At 35.9% G+C, this 21143-nt stretch overlaps 2 protein-coding genes across 3 annotated transcripts; one reads left to right on the top strand and one right to left on the bottom strand.

The window, feature by feature from the left end:
* The first annotated feature begins 339 nt into the window (after positions 1 to 339).
* On the top strand, positions 340 to 4494 carry LOC137742617 (uncharacterized). Of its 2 annotated transcripts, none has more exons than XM_068482528.1 (3): positions 340 to 787; positions 942 to 1099; positions 3653 to 4494. In XM_068482528.1, exons 1-3 carry the CDS (start codon positions 751 to 753, stop codon positions 4160 to 4162), a joined length of 705 nt encoding a protein of 234 aa, XP_068338629.1. In that variant the 5' UTR covers positions 340 to 750; the 3' UTR covers positions 4163 to 4494. The 2 variants fall into 2 exon arrangements, with proteins under 2 accessions (XP_068338629.1, XP_068338630.1); XM_068482529.1 differs by having other exon boundaries at positions 342 to 787; positions 965 to 1099; positions 3653 to 4323.
* Positions 4495 to 6448: 1954 nt separating this feature from the next.
* LOC137742214 (expansin-A6) lies at positions 6449 to 9700 on the bottom strand. The gene is made up of 3 exons (XM_068482009.1): positions 9459 to 9700; positions 8835 to 9153; positions 6449 to 7184 (listed from the first exon to the last, which is right to left on the bottom strand). The coding sequence occupies exons 1-3, from the start codon at positions 9610 to 9612 to the stop codon at positions 6875 to 6877; spliced, it is 783 nt and encodes a 260-aa protein (XP_068338110.1). The 5' UTR covers positions 9613 to 9700; the 3' UTR covers positions 6449 to 6874.
* Between the last annotated feature and the right edge of the window lie 11443 nt (positions 9701 to 21143).

Genomic DNA, 21143 nt, shown 5'->3' on the forward strand with positions numbered 1-21143 from the left:
GTCTATACTTCGATATCACGTGTTAGGGTCTATACGTTAAAACTCTATTCAAATTATATTTAGGGTGGTGATATTAACACATTCATTTTTACCTCTTACACGTTTTTTTTAATTTTCAACTGTCGGTTCAAATGAACGGAAAAAAAAATCAATGGATCAAAATTAATAAAAATATGTAACAAGTAAAAAGAAGTATTTGAATAGTATTACTCTATATTTATTACAGTGAAATAGAAAGTTGGATCGGCCCACCAATGGACTTGCTGGTGGGCCTGAGCCGAGAAGCGGCCTTCTTCCTCCTCTCGTTAAGAAATCCTCCCAAGAATTCCTAGTCTTCTGTTCATCACAGTCCACTTTGGTCTTACGAACTGCTCTATGATTTTCCTCTCACAAAACCCAGCTCTCTTCTCACCCCAAAAATGGAAATAAAATAAAATAAAACAATAAATAATATAAAAGCCCAGCTCTCCTCATGAATTCATGCAACAGAGCTAATTGGTGGGCGGAGGAATCGAAGCCCCCTTCACCTTACAGTCCTCAATTTCCATTACAGTCACCATAGTTGACTGTAAATTTGCTTCCTCTTCCTTCAATCTGCTTTTGCTTTCTACCCAATTGTCCAAAGCACTTTTTTTTGCATGTGGGATCTTCTAATTCCCCGAAAATTGCAGTTTCAGAGATCCCCCCCCACAAGCTTAATCTGCCATAAAGGCACAAAACCCAGGTGGGTTTTTGTGCTGGAGCTCTGAAATGGCCAACTGCTCAGAGGAATTGGATAATGCAATCGGTGAGTTTTGAGTTTTTTTAATTAAATACCCATGATTCCATTTGCCTTTGATAATGGCTGCATGTTTTAAATTTCACTTCTTTTTGTTACAATTTGATTGGCCTGTAGTAGCTTACTAGATTTATTTTTGTTCATTTTTTATGCTGTTAAATAGCAAAATTGCATCAAAACTTTCAGGAATTGAGGTACCACCTTGAGAAGTCCTTCTTAGAGCAGGGCAGGGCCCTGTTGAAATTTGAAGCTCAGTGGAAAGATCTTAAGAAAGATCTTAGCAGAGAAAACGAGCAGCGGCAGGTTCACCTGCAACAAATGGTATCTAATTATTGTTCTCTCAACATAAATCAAGTTAACTTTGGTTTTGCATATGGTGCATTTTCGTGTTGGTTTGATGTGATCTGAATTTCAAGTTAGTGCATTGCCGTTGGGGCTCTTCAATCCTCATATTTGTTCTAGGCTTCTAGTTGTTCCAGTACTTATGTGATGTTCAACGAAAACAAAAGGGATCTTTCGGATACTCCTCTTCCGCTTGGTTCTGCGTAGTCCTTCCAATTGAAAGCCATGTTTGAACTGAATTTTAAGGACTTTCCAAACACACAAGAAATAAATGATTATTGTTCTGAGATTTTTTTGCAGAAATTTATGGATCACACACCCTTTCAATGCAAATTTTATCTGAACGTATTCCGTTTACAAGGCATAACTGAATATCAAGGATCTAATACCATATTAGGCTTTGTTACAATTCTATCCATTGATATATAATAGGTGTCCAATCCCTCTCTCCACCCCAAACACCCCCCCCCCCAAAAAAAAACACTATGCCCTCGTTTTCAAAAACCCCATTCCATCAAGTCTGTTGTGTCTTCCGTTAACCAAGTTGACGCGGCACTTACGTGGATAAAATTTATGGACATTTTGTTATCTTCTTTTATTTTATTTCCTTATTGTGCTTCTTTGTAGTATTTCATGGTGTTGAATGTACTTACCTAAAGCATGTGAATATAACACTTTTGTCAGCATCAGTTTTTCAAATATTCAATTTCATGTTTGAAGACCCATATCTGTTTAGCAAGCTTCAAAGTTTATCTTATACGGTGACAAATTCTCCTTCTCCACTTTGTTGGAAAATAATTGGAGGAGCAGAAAAAGTTAATGTGGCTGCTTAAAATGGTTGAAACCCCAAAAAAGTAAGAGAATAACTATGTACCTATTTATTTAGAAAATCAGACACATAAGAGGGCAGGAATGGAACAATGTGCAGCCCAGGTCATATCAGGAATAAAAAATAAAAATCATTTATAGGTGTATATTTTAGCTATTTAACACAGCCTACTCCACTACCGCTCCGTTCTAGTGTTCTTTTCTCCCCTTGTGTAGTACTGATAGATCGACATCAAGGATTGTGAATGGTCTGTCTATCCATTAGCTGTTAGGTTCTATACTAGTCCTTTATTTTCTCAACTGTATCATCGAGTAGTCTTCCGTCGATCGTGTTGTCTAGCTGTCTTCCTTGTGGGCCTTGGACATTTAAGGTTTGTATCATGTATTACATTGATAAGTAGCCTTAATTAACAAGTCCTAGTTTAGTAAACACATTTTTATGTATGCACATACGTTTTTTCGTTTCGGAAGGGAAAAAAATAGTCTCCATCCCTGGAAGACAGAGAAGGGAATATGGCAAAAACATGTGAAAGAATAGAGAGACGGGAGAAACGGAGAAGAGAAGATAGGTGAGACAGGTGTTGAAGGACCAAAATGCACATCAAAATTTTGCCATTTGACTCCTCATCAGCTTGGCTAACAAAAAAGATGAAAATTTTGACAGAACGGGAAGGGGTAATTTAAAACATGACTTGTAGTTGTTTAGGGGACAAATGAGTTTTGAGAATAATTTCATGGATAGTCCAGTTGGAAAATAACTAAGTCATTCATTTAGTCACCAAAATGCCCCAAAGGTGTAAGTTCTTTTGGTTGTCGTGTACACCTCATCTCCTATTTTTTGAGAAAGGGTGTAAATCACTCATGCAATTACTTTACTGTTATATTTTTGCCATGTTCCAGGTCTAAACAACAGCATGAGGTATGCAACTTCCAAATGTAAATATAACCAAAAGAAGTCGGAGGAAAACCCCTTTCTTCCCCTGATAGATCGTCTGAAAACATTGGAAGAAAAATTCCTTTTAAGTCTTTTCATGTATGGGAATTTGGAAAGCTCTTCGCTGCAAACCATGATATTTCTCAAGGAAAACAGTGCCTTGGAGTATTTTGGTGACAACACACTAGCTTAGAGGAGGTTTCAGTATCACCCCACTAGCTTAGAGGAAGCTTTATTGTTTTTACGTTTCTCTTTTCACATTTCTTCTTCATTCTACTAGTGTTATTTGGTCTGTTTTGTTGCGATTATTTGGAGCTTTTCTTTTCTAGTCTATTTAGCAGGTCTATGGTGTTTGCATTGCTATTATTTTGATGTGCTGGTATTTTGTTCTGCTGAAAAGCTATTTGGTATGGGGTTGATTTTTATGGTTCAAGGCATATGCTTTGTGTCCAACTGCACTTCTGAAAACACCAACTCAGATTACATTGATCACCGCATGCTTGCATATCTGTGTTGTATACTAGTTAATTTCAAAATTAATCTCAAATGGTAGACAACAATTACGTATTTCAAAACCGCAACCTTTGAGGGTATCTTTCCATATACACTTTTATCCCTGCATGGAAGAAGAGGCTGAAGATGTGGCTGTTAGCAACCGATGGAAGAATATTTAATACGGATTGAGTTTACGTCAATCAGTGGATGCATTTCATGTTGGTGTTGTATTCAATGTATTGTTGTTCGTGTCAAAGTTAATCACCTTCTTTCAGGGTTTCTCAATTCCATCAAATGGGACAGATCACTATGCTTCTGCAAATCCGAATGCTGCCTCGTGGAGTAATGCTAGTGCTCAGCCGGCTGGAAATGCTATTCCTCGGCCTTCTGGAAATGGTGCTCCGAAACTTCATTGTGAGGTATGCAATATTTATTGCGACACCAAGGATGTACTCAATAAGCATAAACAGGGGAAAAAGCACAAGATGAATTTGGATAAGTTGAAAGGCAAAAAGATTCCTGGAGAAAACAGTAAGAAGAGAGCAGCTGATCAACCTCCAGAGGATTTAGAAACTAAGAAAAGGAAGGTTCTTGAAAGTGGGGCAGCACCCGACGCTTTAAGGACTTGCGCGTTATGTAATGTGGTGTGTCTGAGCGAGATGGATTTCAACAATCATCGTGCCGGACAAAGGCACGTTGAAGCTGTTGCCGCGGCGAGGAGACATGGTGCTGGAACAAGTGGAACAAATGGCCATTGGCAGTCGCAGTGGAGATATCACGGTTAGAATTCATAACTCTTGTAGAACTGCAGTGAGGCTGTGTAAGCTTCTATATAGATATCGAATTCTGAAGTGAGATTTAACCTGAATAATGTCGTTACTGTTCTTATACAAAAATTATTTTGTTCTCACTTTCGTAACTAATTGCCTAAAAGATTCTAAATTTCAAACCTTATACCCATTTGGTAATCATTTCGGTTTTCGTTTTAAGCTTTCATTTTGTGTTATAAATAGAGGAAAAGTACGCGAAAAAAGGATAAAGAAAGGATGATGGAAGAAATGTGGACGGAATGATACTCAAACGAAAACTAAAAGCTGAGCAGTTGTTTTCACTTTCAAGATTTTGGATTCCACATATTCTTCTCCCCAGTCCTCATTTCTCCCATATACTTCCCGTCTTCCTCTACCACAAATAATGGAAACGAAAAACTAAAACGAAATAGTTATCGAACAGACCGCTAAACAAAAGGCCAAACCTTGAGGTGGAAGCTCAACCAAGGAAGTAATTGGCTTTTTGCATAAGAGCAGATCCACCCCACAGAAAATTGCCCAGCACCCAGTCAAATTACCAGCCCAGCACCCAGTCCACACCCTCCAGCCCGTGAAACAGCCCGGCACCCAGCCCACGCCAGGCAGCAGCCCAGCCCAAAATGGACAGACCCAGAGGCCGGTCTGTTTGTTGGCGCGTGCACAACACGCGGGGGAGATGGCGAGTAGCCGACAGCTACTGCAGGCAGTGGGGCCCGCGGTGCAGGGCAAGTGGCTGTGTCTGTCAAAGGGCTACGTGGCCCTCCTCAGAGCCGTTGGATTTCCAACGGTAAAAAAAATTTAAATTTAAGTTTTAAATTGGACCGTCCGATCACAGATCAACGGTCCACGTTTATTTGATCAAAAATTTAAAAAAAAAAAAGGCCCAACGGTCAGAAATTTGACCGTTGGCCACGTGGCAGCGTGTTGGCTGTTGGATTTGATTATTTTTCAAATCCAACGGTCCAGATTAATTACAACATTAAAATTTATTAAAAATTAATTAGAAAATGTCAAAAAAAATTTAAAAAATACAGAAAAATTTTAAAAAAATAATTTTTTTTTCTATAAATACCTAACCCTCATCTTCCACCTTACACCACATTTCAATATTTTTTACACTTTCTACATTTGAATATTTTGTACACTTTGAGAGAAAAAAATGACTTCGTGGAAGCTCATTGAAGATCTTAGCGGAAATCTATTAAAAAAATAGTACGTTCAGATAATGACACGTGCCGTGACGAGATTGGTTAAAAATCTTATCGACATCTTGCCTAAATTATTGTAAACAGGAAGTGACACGTGGATTGTCGGGATTGGTTGAAAATCTTAGCGGAAATCTATTCAAAAAATAGTACGTTCGGATAATGACACGTGGCGTGACGAGATTGGTTAAAAATCCTATCCGAAATTAAAACTATTTTTTTTTATTTTATAAAAAAATTATTTAATATTTTAAATGGACTGGGTGCCAGCGCATTTTGTAGGGGTGGAGATCGTTTGTGCCAGCGCATTTTTTAGACTGGGTGCCAGCACATTTTTTTAGGGGTGGAGACGCTTTGGCCTATTACTGTTCATTGGGTCTATTACTGTTCAATTAAGTGGATAAATGCGCTGGGTGCTGGCGCAAAGTGGATAGGGGTGGAGTTGCTCTAAGGTATCCAAAGCTTACTGCATTGTGCTTTTACTTTTATGGTAGTTGGAATTCAAAGATGTTTGTCCTCTAAAGGACAGAAGAAGATGGATAATAAATTCACCAAGCAACAAAGCCCAGATACCCACAACAACCCCAACCCCACCCACGTGCAGGTTTGGTTTTGATTTGACCCATTTGGACTTATGGGTTCACTGATTGAAGCTTTTCCTTCACTCTATGTTTTGTAATTCAGCCGCGCTCTCCCTTTAGCTCTCTGCACTTTTAAATATTTATGCGAACTCTTCAAAATGGACCGAAAACTTCCTGTTTAAGTTCTTAGGAAAATTAATAAAAAAAAGTTTGAAAACTTTGAGTTTTAATGATAAGAACAAAATAAAGTGTAAAAATATGGTTTTTCGTTAAAACTCTCTAAATTCTTCCTTTTCAATTACACTAAAGAAAATGAATCATTAGCCTATCCTAATTCTGATCCATTTTTTCAGTCGCCTCGACGTTGGAGCTAACCCCGAAAACTTACAAGTGCTTTTGGTTATCCATCATCAACGCAATCACGTAAAGCTTGTTGAATTAGGCAAAATTCCAACTGAAAAAGAAAATTAACAAAATAAGTCAATACAAATACACTTCTCATGCATATATATATATATATATATATGATCATATGAATATACACTACAACTTTACTTTTAGCAAAGTATTAATACGGTGCGGGCTACAATTCTCTGCGGCCGCCTCAACCTCTCCTACAATTTGCCCACATAGGGCTTTTTAATTTAATTTCCAAATTACCCTTACACTTGTTACATTGTTATACCCACCCACTACTCATCATACCCACTCACATAGGTGACAGCAAATTCCACCAATCAATAAGTCAAACTTGCACCTGAAACACTTACACGTTCTCCAACGGCCCATCAAAAACAGCATCTTGTAAAAGCAACTAAAATGGCGCCAAGAAAGGGTACAATTGGAAATACATAAATATGGCGGGAAAATCATAAATATGTTGACTTTTGGATGGTCGTTCGTCAGACTCTGAAGTTCTTTCCGGTGAATGTTTGACCGAACTGCCAGTGTGCGGGGACGATGTTCCACGAGGTGGAAGTGCGCCGGTCACTGCCGGTGACCCTGAAGGAAAGTGACTGACCAACCAGAACGGAGTTCGACTGCCAGTTTTGACCCCAGTTGCGGCTCATGCTCATCCAGTCGGTCCTGGCGCCTTTCACGCTCACCCGCACGATATCCCCTGCGCCCGCCACGTTGCTGATCAGAACCAGGTTGAAGTAACGGAAGCCGTTGATTGTGAACCTGATCCCTCCGCGCTTCCGGCATGGCACCCTGCGGAAAAAAGTCAAAAAACGTGAGGGCAGGTTCGGAATTTTGACTTGGTTTGTGCTAACGTGGATCGCGGACCGTGTTTTACGGCGGGCATGATTAAATGAGCCAATCAAAATTGAACACTAAATTGGTCTTTTCACATTGATCGACGAGTCTCGGAATTTTGGGGACTGTGCTTTGGAATGGTCTTTGATTTTGTACGTAGGGAACTGTGAACTACATGCGCTTCGTACTGTGTGATCGTATGATTTACTGGTCAAAACGTACGTACAGTGCAGATCTTGCCATAGACCAAAGAGCATAATCCAAGGAAAAAAGCCAAGTTTGGTAGCTGAATGCAAGTTTAGCGAACTATAAGTCAAATTTAGCTAACTCTATTCTCGAGAAATGCTGAAGAGACTCTTTTAAAAGGGAAATTTTTCGTTGACTCCTTGTTATCTCATTTTTTTTTTTCATAATATTCTATAATATTAGCACGAAAATTAATATTAAACTGTAAGATGGCAGATTGTTTATGTTGACACAAGAATTAACTCTAGAGTCGCATTTTGAGAGAGTTTCCTTAGCATGCCGCCTCTCTTTTGTTAATTTTATAAGTATCCTAAGCTATGAGTCCAAGAATGGAGGATCAAACTTGACCCAAACTTGAATAAGGAGTCAGACACACAACACTGACTTACGGACCTAACCGACATTTGCATCACAGTTTACACTTCACTAAATTTGGACACCTGGTTTTATCCTTATGTAGAACGCGAATGCTCATCTAGTGGATAACAAAAGGCCAAAACTGAGGCCAAAGGATGACATAATGGCATATGTTAAAACTAAGGTTTTTGGGGAGTTAAATATTCCCTACTCCCCCTTCTTATTTTGCTTTCAGCGTTTGGGACCAATTGGGCAAAATCCAAACTTTTGAAAGAACCGAAATTAACTAACCCATTAATTACCATAAGAAATATCAAGAATTTGGGGCAATTAGTCAATTTCAAGTGAGCTCTTTCCACACGGTCAGTAAATAGATTGTTTGGCTTTTCTATGATGCTACATACTTCAAATTTTTGAACTTTTGATATTTAAGAAGTCCGAAATATTGTATACTCTGAAATACCACATAATTTTGGTCGATAGAAACCATATACATTCTGCGAAAGTAATTAAAACTCAGACCAGAATCCAACTCACTTGTACCACAGGTGTGACCCGCAAGATTGAGAAAGGTCACAAAAAGCTTTAAAGAAAAGTAGTCTAATTTATTTTCATATGAAAGAAATTAAATCAGAATAAAATAAAATAAAATAAAGGAAAAAAGAAACACTCGCACAACCAATTCCAGTACAATTATATTGGAGAGAAAAGTGGTCCAAGTAGAAATTTTGGAAACCACATTTCATTTCGCTAAAAAGTTACAACTATTGTTTTTCAAGAGTAACAGGTAATCGACGTGAGTTAAGTCAATTAGTTTTCTGAACTCACGATCGAATCTCATTTTACGTAGACCTAAAAAAATAGTAACTCATTTTGTTAAAAAAATGTTCCAATACTTCCAAATCCAAGATTATTCCTTTCAAATTGTTAAATTAAATAACCAAACCTAAAAATAGAGCAAGGAAAACAGAGAACAAAAACAGAGATGTGGGCTTTACTAACCTGCGGTAGGAAATAGGGACGATCCCAGCTCTGTACTCGGCAATCTTGAGGAACATGGGCATGGCGAGGTCGAAGTGGGGCCTAGGAGGGTTGCACCATCCGCCATTGTCGCTTGGTTGGGCAAAATTGGGAGGGCAAAAGTTAGTGGCAGTGATGAAAATAGATGGACTTCCGGCGTGGCACCAGCTGGGGTCGTCTGCACACTTGAGCTCAAAGCAGGCTCCGCAGCTGAGGCCATTGTTGAACAGCGCTGTACTCAGTGCCGCCGTGTTAACTCCGTACCCTTGGCTGTATAAATTTCCGTATCCACAAGCCCCACCTGAAAAATTCAAGTGTTTTAGTTAATTAATTGATAATTAAGCTTGATTAAGTTCTTGGTTTTAGATCTTTGATGGGTTTTGTTGGATTTTGCTACAGTATCTCAACTCAATCATACAACTTTACGTGTAAAAATCATAATGCATGCAGCGCATGATTAGGATATTGACACAATGACATTCCTGGTGCATGTAAGTTTCTCTGCTTTAAAAGGAATGTGGCATTATTGTGTACATTCAGAAAAATGAAAAGTTGAGGCAAATGGTGAAGAGTTTGAAGGGGAAATGCAGGGTTTTGGTGACGTACCCATGGTTCCGGAGGCGTCGGAGCCACCGTAGAAGGTGGCATGAGCGCCTTGCCATGCACCACCAGTGTAAACTCCTGGGATTCTTGCTTCAGCCACCCACATTAGTGAGATAATTAGAGAAGCAATGCAAGTAGAAACACTCACCACACCCATATTCTTTTTCTTCTAAATTTTCCCTAGAAACAAACAGAAAAGAGAGAGAGAGAGAGAGAGAGAGAGAGAGAGAATCAGTGAGGTACTGATAGGGTGAGGAGTTAAAGGAGGGGTGGTGGACTACTTATGGAGGTTGGCTTCAGACTTGAGAGGTCTTTAGATGTGGACTCAATGGATGAGCAACTTTGAGTCATTCTGAAGTTGAGGCGTGATCAGCGGCTGTGATTCGAGGACATTCTTTTAGGGGACCAAACAAAAGATTTCATGGGGCATGAGAGGGATACAAAATTATGCAAATACAATCCAAGCCCCACTAGCTACATATTCCATTGCATATGAGTGTGCCCAATCCCTTAAGTTTTTCAAAATCCCCGCTTTACTTCACTATATTTCTTGTCAATTTCAAACTTAAGTTTAATTTTACTTTCATTTTCATATATCTGTTAGTTTTTTATTATCAAAAGTTAAATTAAGTGACTCTGTATCATTGCTCTGGCCCACAAAAATTGGCACATGAATTAAGAAATTAATTAAATAATAAATTAAGGAATTTTGTTGTGGCCTGAACACAATTAAAATTAAAGATAATGTTAAAGAGATCCAATTTTTCAAACAAAATGATGTAATTATTGATGATAAAATTATTATTTAAACATTAATTAACATATTTATTTCTTATGTCATTTCTTATAAGTGACACATCATTTAATTTGTAAATTTAATTTAAAATTTTAATCTCCCGACTATTATCTAAAATTAATGAAAAAGACAATCTCCCTTCGATTGTCAACCCTATCCAACTTCATATGTGCCACCGAAACCCTTATCCCCATTCAGATCGTCGAGGATTCCTTCTCCGAATTCATGACGGCTCTTCCCCCAGGGTAGAAGACCCAAGTCTGAGAAACGACATGACCCGGAAAACCCTATTCTGGAAAGCCTGTTTCAAGATTCTAGTGCCAGCCAAGGCCAGAAGCAAGCTGATCCAAACGGGCGACCGGGTCTCGTCACTCGGGTCGTCTTTGCTGACGGAGAGTTTGCGATCGTCATCCTCCTCTAAGAACCATTATAGGATCCAGAACCAGCTCGTTGTGAGTCGAAGTTCGAGATCTCAGATCTAGTTCTCGAATGGGTCGCCTTCTACGGATCGATACCGCATCGATGTCAACATGTATCTCTGAGATCTTGTTATCGAACCACTACCCTATATTCCCACTTCTGTTTCTTTTCGATTGCACATGGCACAAACTCAACAAAAAATAATAATCAAAATCAAAATTTGCAATTTTGTTTGGTGATTTTTCTTAAATTTCTTAATTTTAAATAGAGATAAGAAGAATTCTTAGAGAAATGATGAAGACCAAGAACATGATTAAACGGCAGTGGGGCGATACCCCAAGTCAATCCTGGGATTCGAAGAGAGAAAGGGAAAAAGAGAAGGGAGAGGGAGAATGTTTTCTAATTTTCAAATAATTTAATTTGCCAGTCTAGGTGGCAAATTTGAGGGGCCAGTTCACGTCGTACTTGACAGAACTAATAGAAGTATGAAAATGGGAGAAAAATTATTTTTTAGGCATGAGAGTGAAACAAAAAACAAATGTTGTAAAGTGCGAAATTTGAAAAATTTAAGAGTACTAAAATGAAAATTACCTTAACTAAAACGAGGCAGAGCCAACTAAAGTAGACACTGATGAGAGTTTGAGAGTAAAAATTTTTACATGTACCTTGGATTGTCGCATTGTTAACAATTCATCTATTATAATATGAATAGACTACAAAGTTGGTATGTCTCACTTCTAAACTGTATTATTGGATAATGTCACATATTCTTACCAATCTTACGTATTATAATATGATTAGACAACAAAGCTGATATGTTTCACTTCTAGGCATTTTATTTTCTATTACATTATATTGGAGACCACGCCATTTGCAACAAAAAAAAACATATAATCTTGTATCACAAATTGAAAATTGTTAAAATAGAGGGAACCGGATCCCCCTCCTGATCCAAAGGAACTGAGCTTACTCATCAAATGATCCGAACTATTAAAATTTGAACAAACAGCTATAAACAAGGAGCTCTCTAAAAGTTATAATAATTATAGCAGTTGGATCAAATTTCAATGATTTGAATCATTTGATCCTTGAACTCAATTCCTTTAAATCCGAAAAAAATTCAGGTCCAAAATAACGATGAACTTGTTCTGCGTAAGTCATTCATATTTGGAATGCACAGAAAATAACTTAGAACGGAGATTGTGACTGAGAGGGCAACAGCGTGGGCTGTAGGACCCACTTAATCCCGTAATTTTCGGTCCATTATAGCGCGGCTGGGTTTCACTGTGAGTCTGTGAGTGGGGGCAGAAGCACAATCACAATCACAATCACAATCACAATGGCATGCAGCACATATCAAAAAGGCAATTATAAAATAACATAATTAGGCCTCTCATTCTCGAGCCACAACCCCAGCAAGCAAGCGGTTGTATAACAGACAGGGGTCCAATTTTTGTAGAGTCGTAGACCAAACTCCATTACTTTGGCTTTGGCCAACCTATTATTTTACATAATTACATGCATGCATGTATTTTCCCTGTCACCTTTTGTCCCACTTTAGTTTATTAGTTTCTTTAGTTGCATGCAACCTAGCTACGCTTATGGCCCACTGCGGGATTATTTGTGACAAGTTAAGATGTATTAGGTTCGAATACTTACTAGCATCTTAAATTACTTTGACATATGTGGTTTGCATGTGATTATATGTATCTATAATTCAACATATAGGGTTTGAAATCTCATAAACACAAAATACTTACAAGCATCTCAATTTACTTGATATATACGGTTTGTCAGTAATTATATGTATCCATAATCAACACTTTAGGTTCTGAAACCTCACAAATAGAGAATACTTAAACTTATTACATAGTTTGCAGGTGATTGTACCTACAAATGTTCCAGTTAAAAGATGTGATTATAAGCCGCAAACTTAGTTCAAAAGGGGTAGAGGAAAACGTAGGAACACTTGGAAAGAAATTGTAAGAATAGATATAGAGTACAGGAGGCTAACGAAAAACTTGTCACAAAACCGGCCTAGTGACATTTTATAATTTATACAGCCAACCCAAGTAGTGGAATAAAACATAGTACTTCTTGTGTTCTTGTTGTTGTAGTACGTGTCATTTTTCTCACAGTATTACATACTATGCAAATTAATACTACATTGGATACCCATGCTATATATATTAGAAACAAGGACGGTGAATGTTGATAATGATTATGATTAACCTTACCCTTTATCATTTTCCCTCCTTTGCTTTATAAATCATGAAAAAAATAGGAACCTTCGAACTATTGACATCAAAAGAAGGGGAAGGGTGGATTTTATGGGGGACTTTGCAAGAAAATTCGAATCTATTGGGGGCCAAATTTTGGTGGGAAGCTTACATTTGGACTCCCTTACATTTACAGTGATCCAACAATGCAGATGCAGTACTGTGTTTTAGCTTTTAACATGGCCATCCAGAAAAAGGAGAATCCATCAGTGAAAGCACTGAAAGGTACAAAGGAAACTTGGACAAGGATTGTCTGTCCTCCCATTTTCATTGCCCTTCTGTTTTGTATGATCACGGTTAAGCCACGTCAACATTTTATATTGTATTTTTTTTATAGAGATAATAAGACAAAAATGAATAGTAATATAAAATATTGACGTTACTTAACCGTGACCACACAAACAGGAAGATACAGGAGGACATACAATCCTTGTCCAGGAGACTCACCTAGAAATTCACCAATCGGTATAACTGATTATGAAAGTAAAATATTAGTACAGTACAAATATATACATATATATATATATATATATGGGAGGATACATGGCACTATTTTTTTTACATGACTTTTGATATATATTTTTGTAGATCCCACTCCATAGTGAATTTTAATGATCCGAGCCGTTTATATTTTAGATCTTTCCTCAAAAATCATGTTTACCAAAGATCAGCAAAGATCATCCAAATCTGGAACTCATATGACCGTTGGATAAAGGGTTTCTTGGTAGAACTATTCTCTTCATTACAAATAAATGTTTTAATAGTTTTGGATTTGTCTAAGTTTTTGTAAAATGATATATGAATGATGTTCTAAAAGATAGACAAATCAGATCGTTAAAATACATTACAGAGTCGACCACATAAAAAACATGTGTCAAATGTAAAAAAATAATATCACGAATCCACCGTAAAAAAATAATATCACGAATCCACACCTTATATTAGCTAAAGCAAAAAATGATGGTTTTTCCTATAGACGCGATATTAGGGAGAGGTGAAAGCTGTAATGCATGCTTATTGATTGCTCTTGGACATCAAACACACCAGAACAGGTTTTAGAGTGGTTGTAGTTGTTATAATGAGTTGTGATTTGTTATAGTAGTGTTGAGTCTGCACTATTTATTATCGTTTAAATCTCAACGTATAAATGTTTACCAATAAAAAAAAGGAGAGTTTTGATACAGATGCCTAGTTTTTAAAATTTTGAGATTAAACATTTATGCGTTTTAGAGTTTTGATTAAATATTTTCCTACAATTTAGGTGCCACATGGATTAGAAGTAGCTTTTTTTATAATTTAAATTACCCAACTTGCCATTATATAAATATACCTTTTAATTCCTAGATAATACATCAAAACTCCTAAAATCTTGTAGATAAATACTATAGAATTTAATTCCAATAAAAAGTCTTTCAAAATACCCATGAATGCGACTTGCCATTATGTTTAATATACCATTTAATTTTCTTAGATAATATCTCAAAACTCCTAAAATCTTGTAGATAAATATTGTAGTATTCAATTATAATAAAAAGTCTTTCAAATTACACATGAAATGTAGATTTCTTCTTGGTACATATTTGATACGTTACTTAATATATCTTCTTGGTACATTATGTTTGTTTTCTTTTTTGTATGCATTTGGTACGTTTATATTTATTTAAAAAAAAACATATTTGGTACATATATTTCCTCTTGATTAAACATATATTTCTCCTTGGTACATATATGGTACGTTACTTCATATATCTTCTTGGTACGTATTTGGTACGTTCATATTTCTTTTTTGTATGTATTTGGTGCATTTATATATTATTTTGGTACGTTTATATTTATTAAAAAAAACATATTTGGTACGTTACTTTATATATCTTCTTGGTACATATTCGGTATGTTTAAATATATTATTTGAACGTACCAGCCTCAAGCCTCCGAAAATAGAGAATACGTCTAATAATCTCACATGATATCAATATAAAATAGTGAAAACAGCCACTAATTGAAATGGATAAGTCCATTCAAAAGTAAAAAATGAGAATCATAGAATTCTAATGTGGAAGAAGAAACCATATGGCTCAAACGTGGGAGAAGAAATTGGCTTCCTAAAAAAAAGGCCACGTACAAAAATATATCAACCTAAAAGGATATATATGGAATTTAATAATTAACATTTTAAATTAAAAAAACACAATAATTACATGTAATAAATATAAAAATGCTGACATGGCTATTGTTTAGGCGTCCTGATCAAATTTCAAAATAGAACCAATGTTTAATCTAAAGAGTATTAGAAAAGTGCAAGGGATTCTAATTTTCCCAAAAAAAAAAAAAAAAAAAAAAAACTCAATGTATAAATGCTACACAGATTCAATTCTTTACAAAATGAAGGTGAACATAAGATTTGAAGTTTACAGTAAATATTCTTAACTAATTAAAGGTTTTTTAATCAAAATAGTTTTTGAGATTGATATAACTCTTCACTTGGTTCGAGAGACTGAACTTTGAGTTTGTCCATCATCAATCATTTTGGTCATTCTATGAAAACCTCCTTAAATAAGGATAAAATGAAGAAAAAAAAAATACCTTCAATTTTGTCAAATCATTATAGCCCATTATTTATTAAATTGAAAATATTTTTATCATTTTTGTCCTTATTTAACAAATATTTTTTTACATAATAGTCAAAATGATTAATGATTGATAAACTCATGATCATTTTTATCGATTTCAAATTTCATAAATCAAAATAAAGAGTTATGTTAATCTTATAAACCATTATAAAACTTGATACCAAATTATCATTTTAGAACTTAGCTATGAAGCATATAAAATTATAGTCTTAATGAAACAAATTAGAAATAACATGTCGCTTAATTTCTAGCAAAAGCCAAATGTTTTATTGTGAATTTTGTGATCGAGATTTTACCTTTTTAATTGATACATTCTCACTTGTCTACTACCAAAATTGTGGAGACAAACTTCCTTAATCATTAGGACGTTTCAATTAAAATTCATTTTTTTGTAAAATAATGTAAAAGAATATAAAAAATATTCCTTGAACCGCCAGGTCATGGGTGGCGTCCACGAATTTAGCGCCCCATGTGCTTCCCACCTCACTCTTGATTCTATTTTGGACAAAGAGTCACAAGACCTTACACGTGGATCAATAACTCTTTCCCACGTAGGTGGTGGGGGTCAGAGATTTGATGTGTGCGGGACCAGCCTGACATTGGATTCATGATGATCTCTGATTAGAGCGTGCGATGCACTCGCAACCATGTGATCCTTCATCATTATTGCTTCATTTATAGCTCACCAAGTTAACAATATAGCCCATGTCTACCGTCCATGTGAACGTCAATCTGGAATTTTGCATTTGTTTCGAGGGTTTTTAGTGGGAATTTAAAGGTCATTACTTATTTAAGTAGTTCAATACAGAGTATACGAAATGCAAATTTAATGAAAATGGGGTTTCAAATGAGATAGGATAATGATTGGAGATCAGAAAGTATCGAAGAGTGAACACTTTAGTTATTTTTAATCTATCTTACAAAAGAAAGGAGAATGATGGAGATCTCAACCATAATCTATAAGCGGGATAGATGAAGTAGAAGAGTACATCGAATGTGTTATGCGACATTCGTATGCTACTAAAGCTCAAAGGAAAAATTTTATAAGATTGTAATAAGATCAGCAATGTTTTACGACACGGAATGTTGAGCTGTCAAGCATTAACACGTGAAGAAAATAAGTGTAGCGAACATGAAAATACTTTGTTGGATATATGGGCACATGAAAAAATGACACAGTTAAGAATGAGGATATTCTAGATAAAGTACGAGTGGCCGCAATTGAAGATGAGATGAGAGAAAATCGGTTAAGGTGGTTGGACATGTGAAATGAAAACCTATAACTATAGATGTTCCGATTAAAAAAAATACCATTATGAGACAGATGTTCATGGAAAAATAGGTAGAGAAAGACCTATGAAGACTTTGAAAAAGACTTTTGAAAAATGACAAAAATTACTTGGAGTTAAGGAAAAACTTTACACAAAACCCATGCGCAGTGGCAGTCTAAGATTTATACAATCGACCCTATTTAGTGAAAGAAAATTCGTTGTTGTTTGACTCGAGGGTTTTTAGTGGGTTTAGAAATTTGGATTTCTAGTTAATTAATCTCTTCTCACCTTATTTAACTTGTTTGTTTGGTGGGAAGAAAATTAAAAAGATTGGGAAGCATAAATTAGTTTGAAATAGTTTTTTCTTTATGGATATTCAACACAAAACTAAATGCTTGGACTACCGTACGATTATTAATCTATACATATACATGTGCGTATCTCTGAAACTATATAGTTATTCTTAATATCGTAAATAATATTTTAAAGAAACATAATGACTCAATAGTCGCATATGTTTCACGTTACTCAATTAGTGTTGACGTATTTGATAAAGTTTGCGAGAATGTAAAGTGTCGCTCAATAAGTGTCAACGCATCTAATTATCAAAATAATAATTATATCGAATATATATAAGTATTGCAGCCAAATTCTAAAAAGTAAACAAATTAAACGAGTTTGACCTATATTGGTGGAACGTTTCGATTTGGCTTTATAATAGACCAAGCATAACAACCGAGCAGTTCCTTTTGTTCTTTACCTGAGGCTGTCATACTTGATTAATTTATTCACTTGCTTGCTTAAATTGCCATCGTTTATATTTTGAATTTGGGTCCTACAAATCGTAAATAAAATGGTTTGTTAAAAAAAATTCTCAAAAGTTCTCATCGTTTATATCTTGTGATCAAAACATCAAATCTCATTTCATGATACAATGAATTGTCCTTAATTGAAAGCTTCCGCAAATTACACGACTTCAATTGCAAATACTGAAACTAGTTATCCCTCTTAAACGAAACATCTGAAGAACCACAAGGGTATAAATATAATTTGGCCAAAGAAAAATAGTATTCTATCATGTCCTCCTTGTTGCAACTCAATATTCCAATCCGTTTGCACATATTACAGATCTAATTCATTGGTACATATTTTTTTACTCTTTAATTTTGAAGCCTTTGATACACCGCTACGATTGACACACTCCGACCCGGAATGTTTACTAAGACTTCGAATCCAGATGTGCTGGCCGACATCTGGAAGGTGATGAAACCATAAAGTGTAGTGATGTGGAAAATGTGAATAAATGTAAACCTAAAAGTGTCTAAATATAAGAGTGCGCTGTGAGCGGGAATGAACCCAATTCACACGTGATAACAAAGCATAAGTACAATACAGTAAAATAGGGTGAGAATTATGTCATCGATGGTAATCGTCTACACCAAGTTTTGCCAATAATCCTCGTCGATACGCAATCACTGCTACTAAACCTGGAAGGGAGAAAAATAAGGGTGAGTGGGCCTAAAAATAAAGTTTTAATAAAAACCTTTTGAAAACGTTATAACCCTTCGCTGTAAAACCCGTATAGTTTCCAGAAAATAATACTACATATGTATGGAAAACCAATTATGCACAAGGCTAGTGAAACTGAAGTATGCCATGTCATAATGTTTCAACACTAAAAGATGTAAGCCAGGTGTGAAATCAATATAAAATAACATGTCAGTCGGAGTCACCTAACGTGACATGAACGATTGGACCTATAGCTGATCAATATATGCTAGCTTGTGGTCTGAATGACAGGGCTGGATGTAAATATATATACGCTCAAGTGCTATGATCATGTGAAGGCTGTGCGAATAATCGTGTGTCACCTACGAGTCGGAACCACTTATTGTGGTATGTACAACAAGGCTGGTACCAAACTTGGATCCAAGGTGAGCATGTGGTGCGGGAGGTAAACATCACGTGAAGGACTGTGCCCTGGCCTCGGGCGAGAGCATTAACACCGAGGTGCAGCAATGATGAGCTCTAAATGCATCAATGCATAACAATGTGCAATGCAACCAATACCATCACAATATACTCACCTGAAGCTTACCTAAGCCTCTGCAGCATCAAACGATATAATTCACGATTTATAATAATGCAATACTTAAAATGCAACTCATTTTTTACATGGCATTTAAAGCATAAATCATTTTTAAAAAATGTTCTGGAAACCACAATATATATATATATATATATATATATATATATATATATATATTTATATAGAAAGCAAATGCTCACTCACCTAGAGTCCGCGCTACAACTCCCTAGCACAAATATCGGGGCGTCACGAACGATCGTTATAACTTTCTCATTTTTCCACCAAATCACACGATCCAAACATGAAAATTTATCTAATCGAAGACATGAATCGATTTATACATGTTTTAAGTTCAAAAGATGGCTGAAAATTGTCTGAATCACGCTTAGAAATCTCGGCCCAAAACCTTGTTCTTCCAACTCGTGTTTTGGGTTCGTTTTCAATGAAACAAAAATCACAACGGAGTATATGGTGGTGAGCACATGCAAATAATGGTGGTTTTGATGTTCAACAAGCCAAAATTTTGGTGGTGGTGGTGGTTTGTTTCATGGGAAGAAAGGGAGAGCCGAGAGAGAGTGAGAGAACTCTCGAGACAAAGAGAGAATGGGAGAGAAAAGGAAGGAAATAGAGAGTTCAAGAATTTTTGGGTGCCCACGTGGCACTCATCCAATGGTTAGACAAAAATATCACATGTCCAATTTATTATAATTGGACATCCAATGGTTTACCAAAATATCATCAATGTTCAAAACCTCATAAAATCTTCATTATAATTCCGAATGACATTCTGTTTGCGCCTACATGTTCATAGCGACGAATACTACGAGGAGACGCCAAGAAAATAAATCTTACTTAACATGACAAGGTGGTCAAACAAAGTCAAAGCATTTGCCTTGAAGGGTATTTTCGTAAATTCACTTATTAAAATTATAAAAACCGTAAAATTGGGAACATGTTGTTACAACGATTACATCCCGTGCTAATGAAATAAAGACATATGTAAATTTGTGTCTATATATCCTTATTTTCGTAACATGGGACGTCATGTGACCGCATATCCATGCCATGTAAGAAGTTATTCTCCTCGTTCCAACACAATTTTAAGCTGATGGTGCTGTCCCACATGGTTTGTTGTATAGACAATTATGGTGGAACTGGCTTGGTGATATGGACAATTCCGTCTCCAGTTTAGCTTTGATTGTGTGCTTAATTGGAAGTGAAGAAATCCAGTCATACTTGTAAACTACTATTTGTTGAGACAAATTAATGCAATTGCATGGCCTACATTGAAGGAGAATTACATCAAGATTGACCTCATGATATATAGGAGTTTCATAAAGGGAATTGGGTTGAACTAGTAAAAATGAGATAGGTTATCACCATATATCGCTCATATAATGTATTACCTAAAACTTGCGGGCTTAAATATCAAGTAAGAGATAAACAACGATAACTTATTTTGTTTTTACTCTTATTTTATTTTTGTTACAGTATATCGAAATCCCTATTATATATTAAAAAAATTCACTTAAAAAATCCAAATTGTCATAACCAAATGGGAATGGGATGTGGTTTAATTTTTTGTTGAATATCTTCGACTTGTTTGAAAGGAGCTTCAAAGGAACACTATCACACGTAACGTCCCATATGAATACAGAGTAGCACTCCATGTGGAGAAGATAACAAGAAAGATAAACATATATACCCATATATTCATGTGGGTAGGAGGACAAGCAGATCAGAGAAGAAACTTGGCAAGGGCAACAAGTAAAATATGCCCCCCACAAAATATATAGTTTTGCACGCATATACATCTCCTATCCTTATCTGCGATCTTCTTCTATGTGATCTTAATCTAAAATAAATCCTTCATACATCGTCTTGTTTGTCGAATTTTGAGGCCTTTGTGGCCCGTGAATGTGACCTCAAAAATAAATGAAGAAAATATATATAACCATTTATATTGTAAATAATCAATATTCCTTCCGATTTTATTATTATTTGGATATATATGTGGAGTAGGGTTAAGTTGCATGTGTACTGACGTGAGGGTTCACCTTGATGCAGAAAAAGGAAAAGAAGTTATCTTCGGTTTCCTTCCTCTTAATCCATTAAGTTTGGAAATTCGGATCATTGAAATTTGATTCAACGGTTATAAACAGAAGTTCATTTTAAAAGTTATAATAACTTTAATCGTTAGATC

This window comes from Pyrus communis, chromosome 8 (genome assembly GCF_963583255.1).
Source record: "Pyrus communis chromosome 8, drPyrComm1.1, whole genome shotgun sequence".
In the NCBI taxonomy this organism is placed as follows: domain Eukaryota; kingdom Viridiplantae; phylum Streptophyta; class Magnoliopsida; order Rosales; family Rosaceae; genus Pyrus; species Pyrus communis.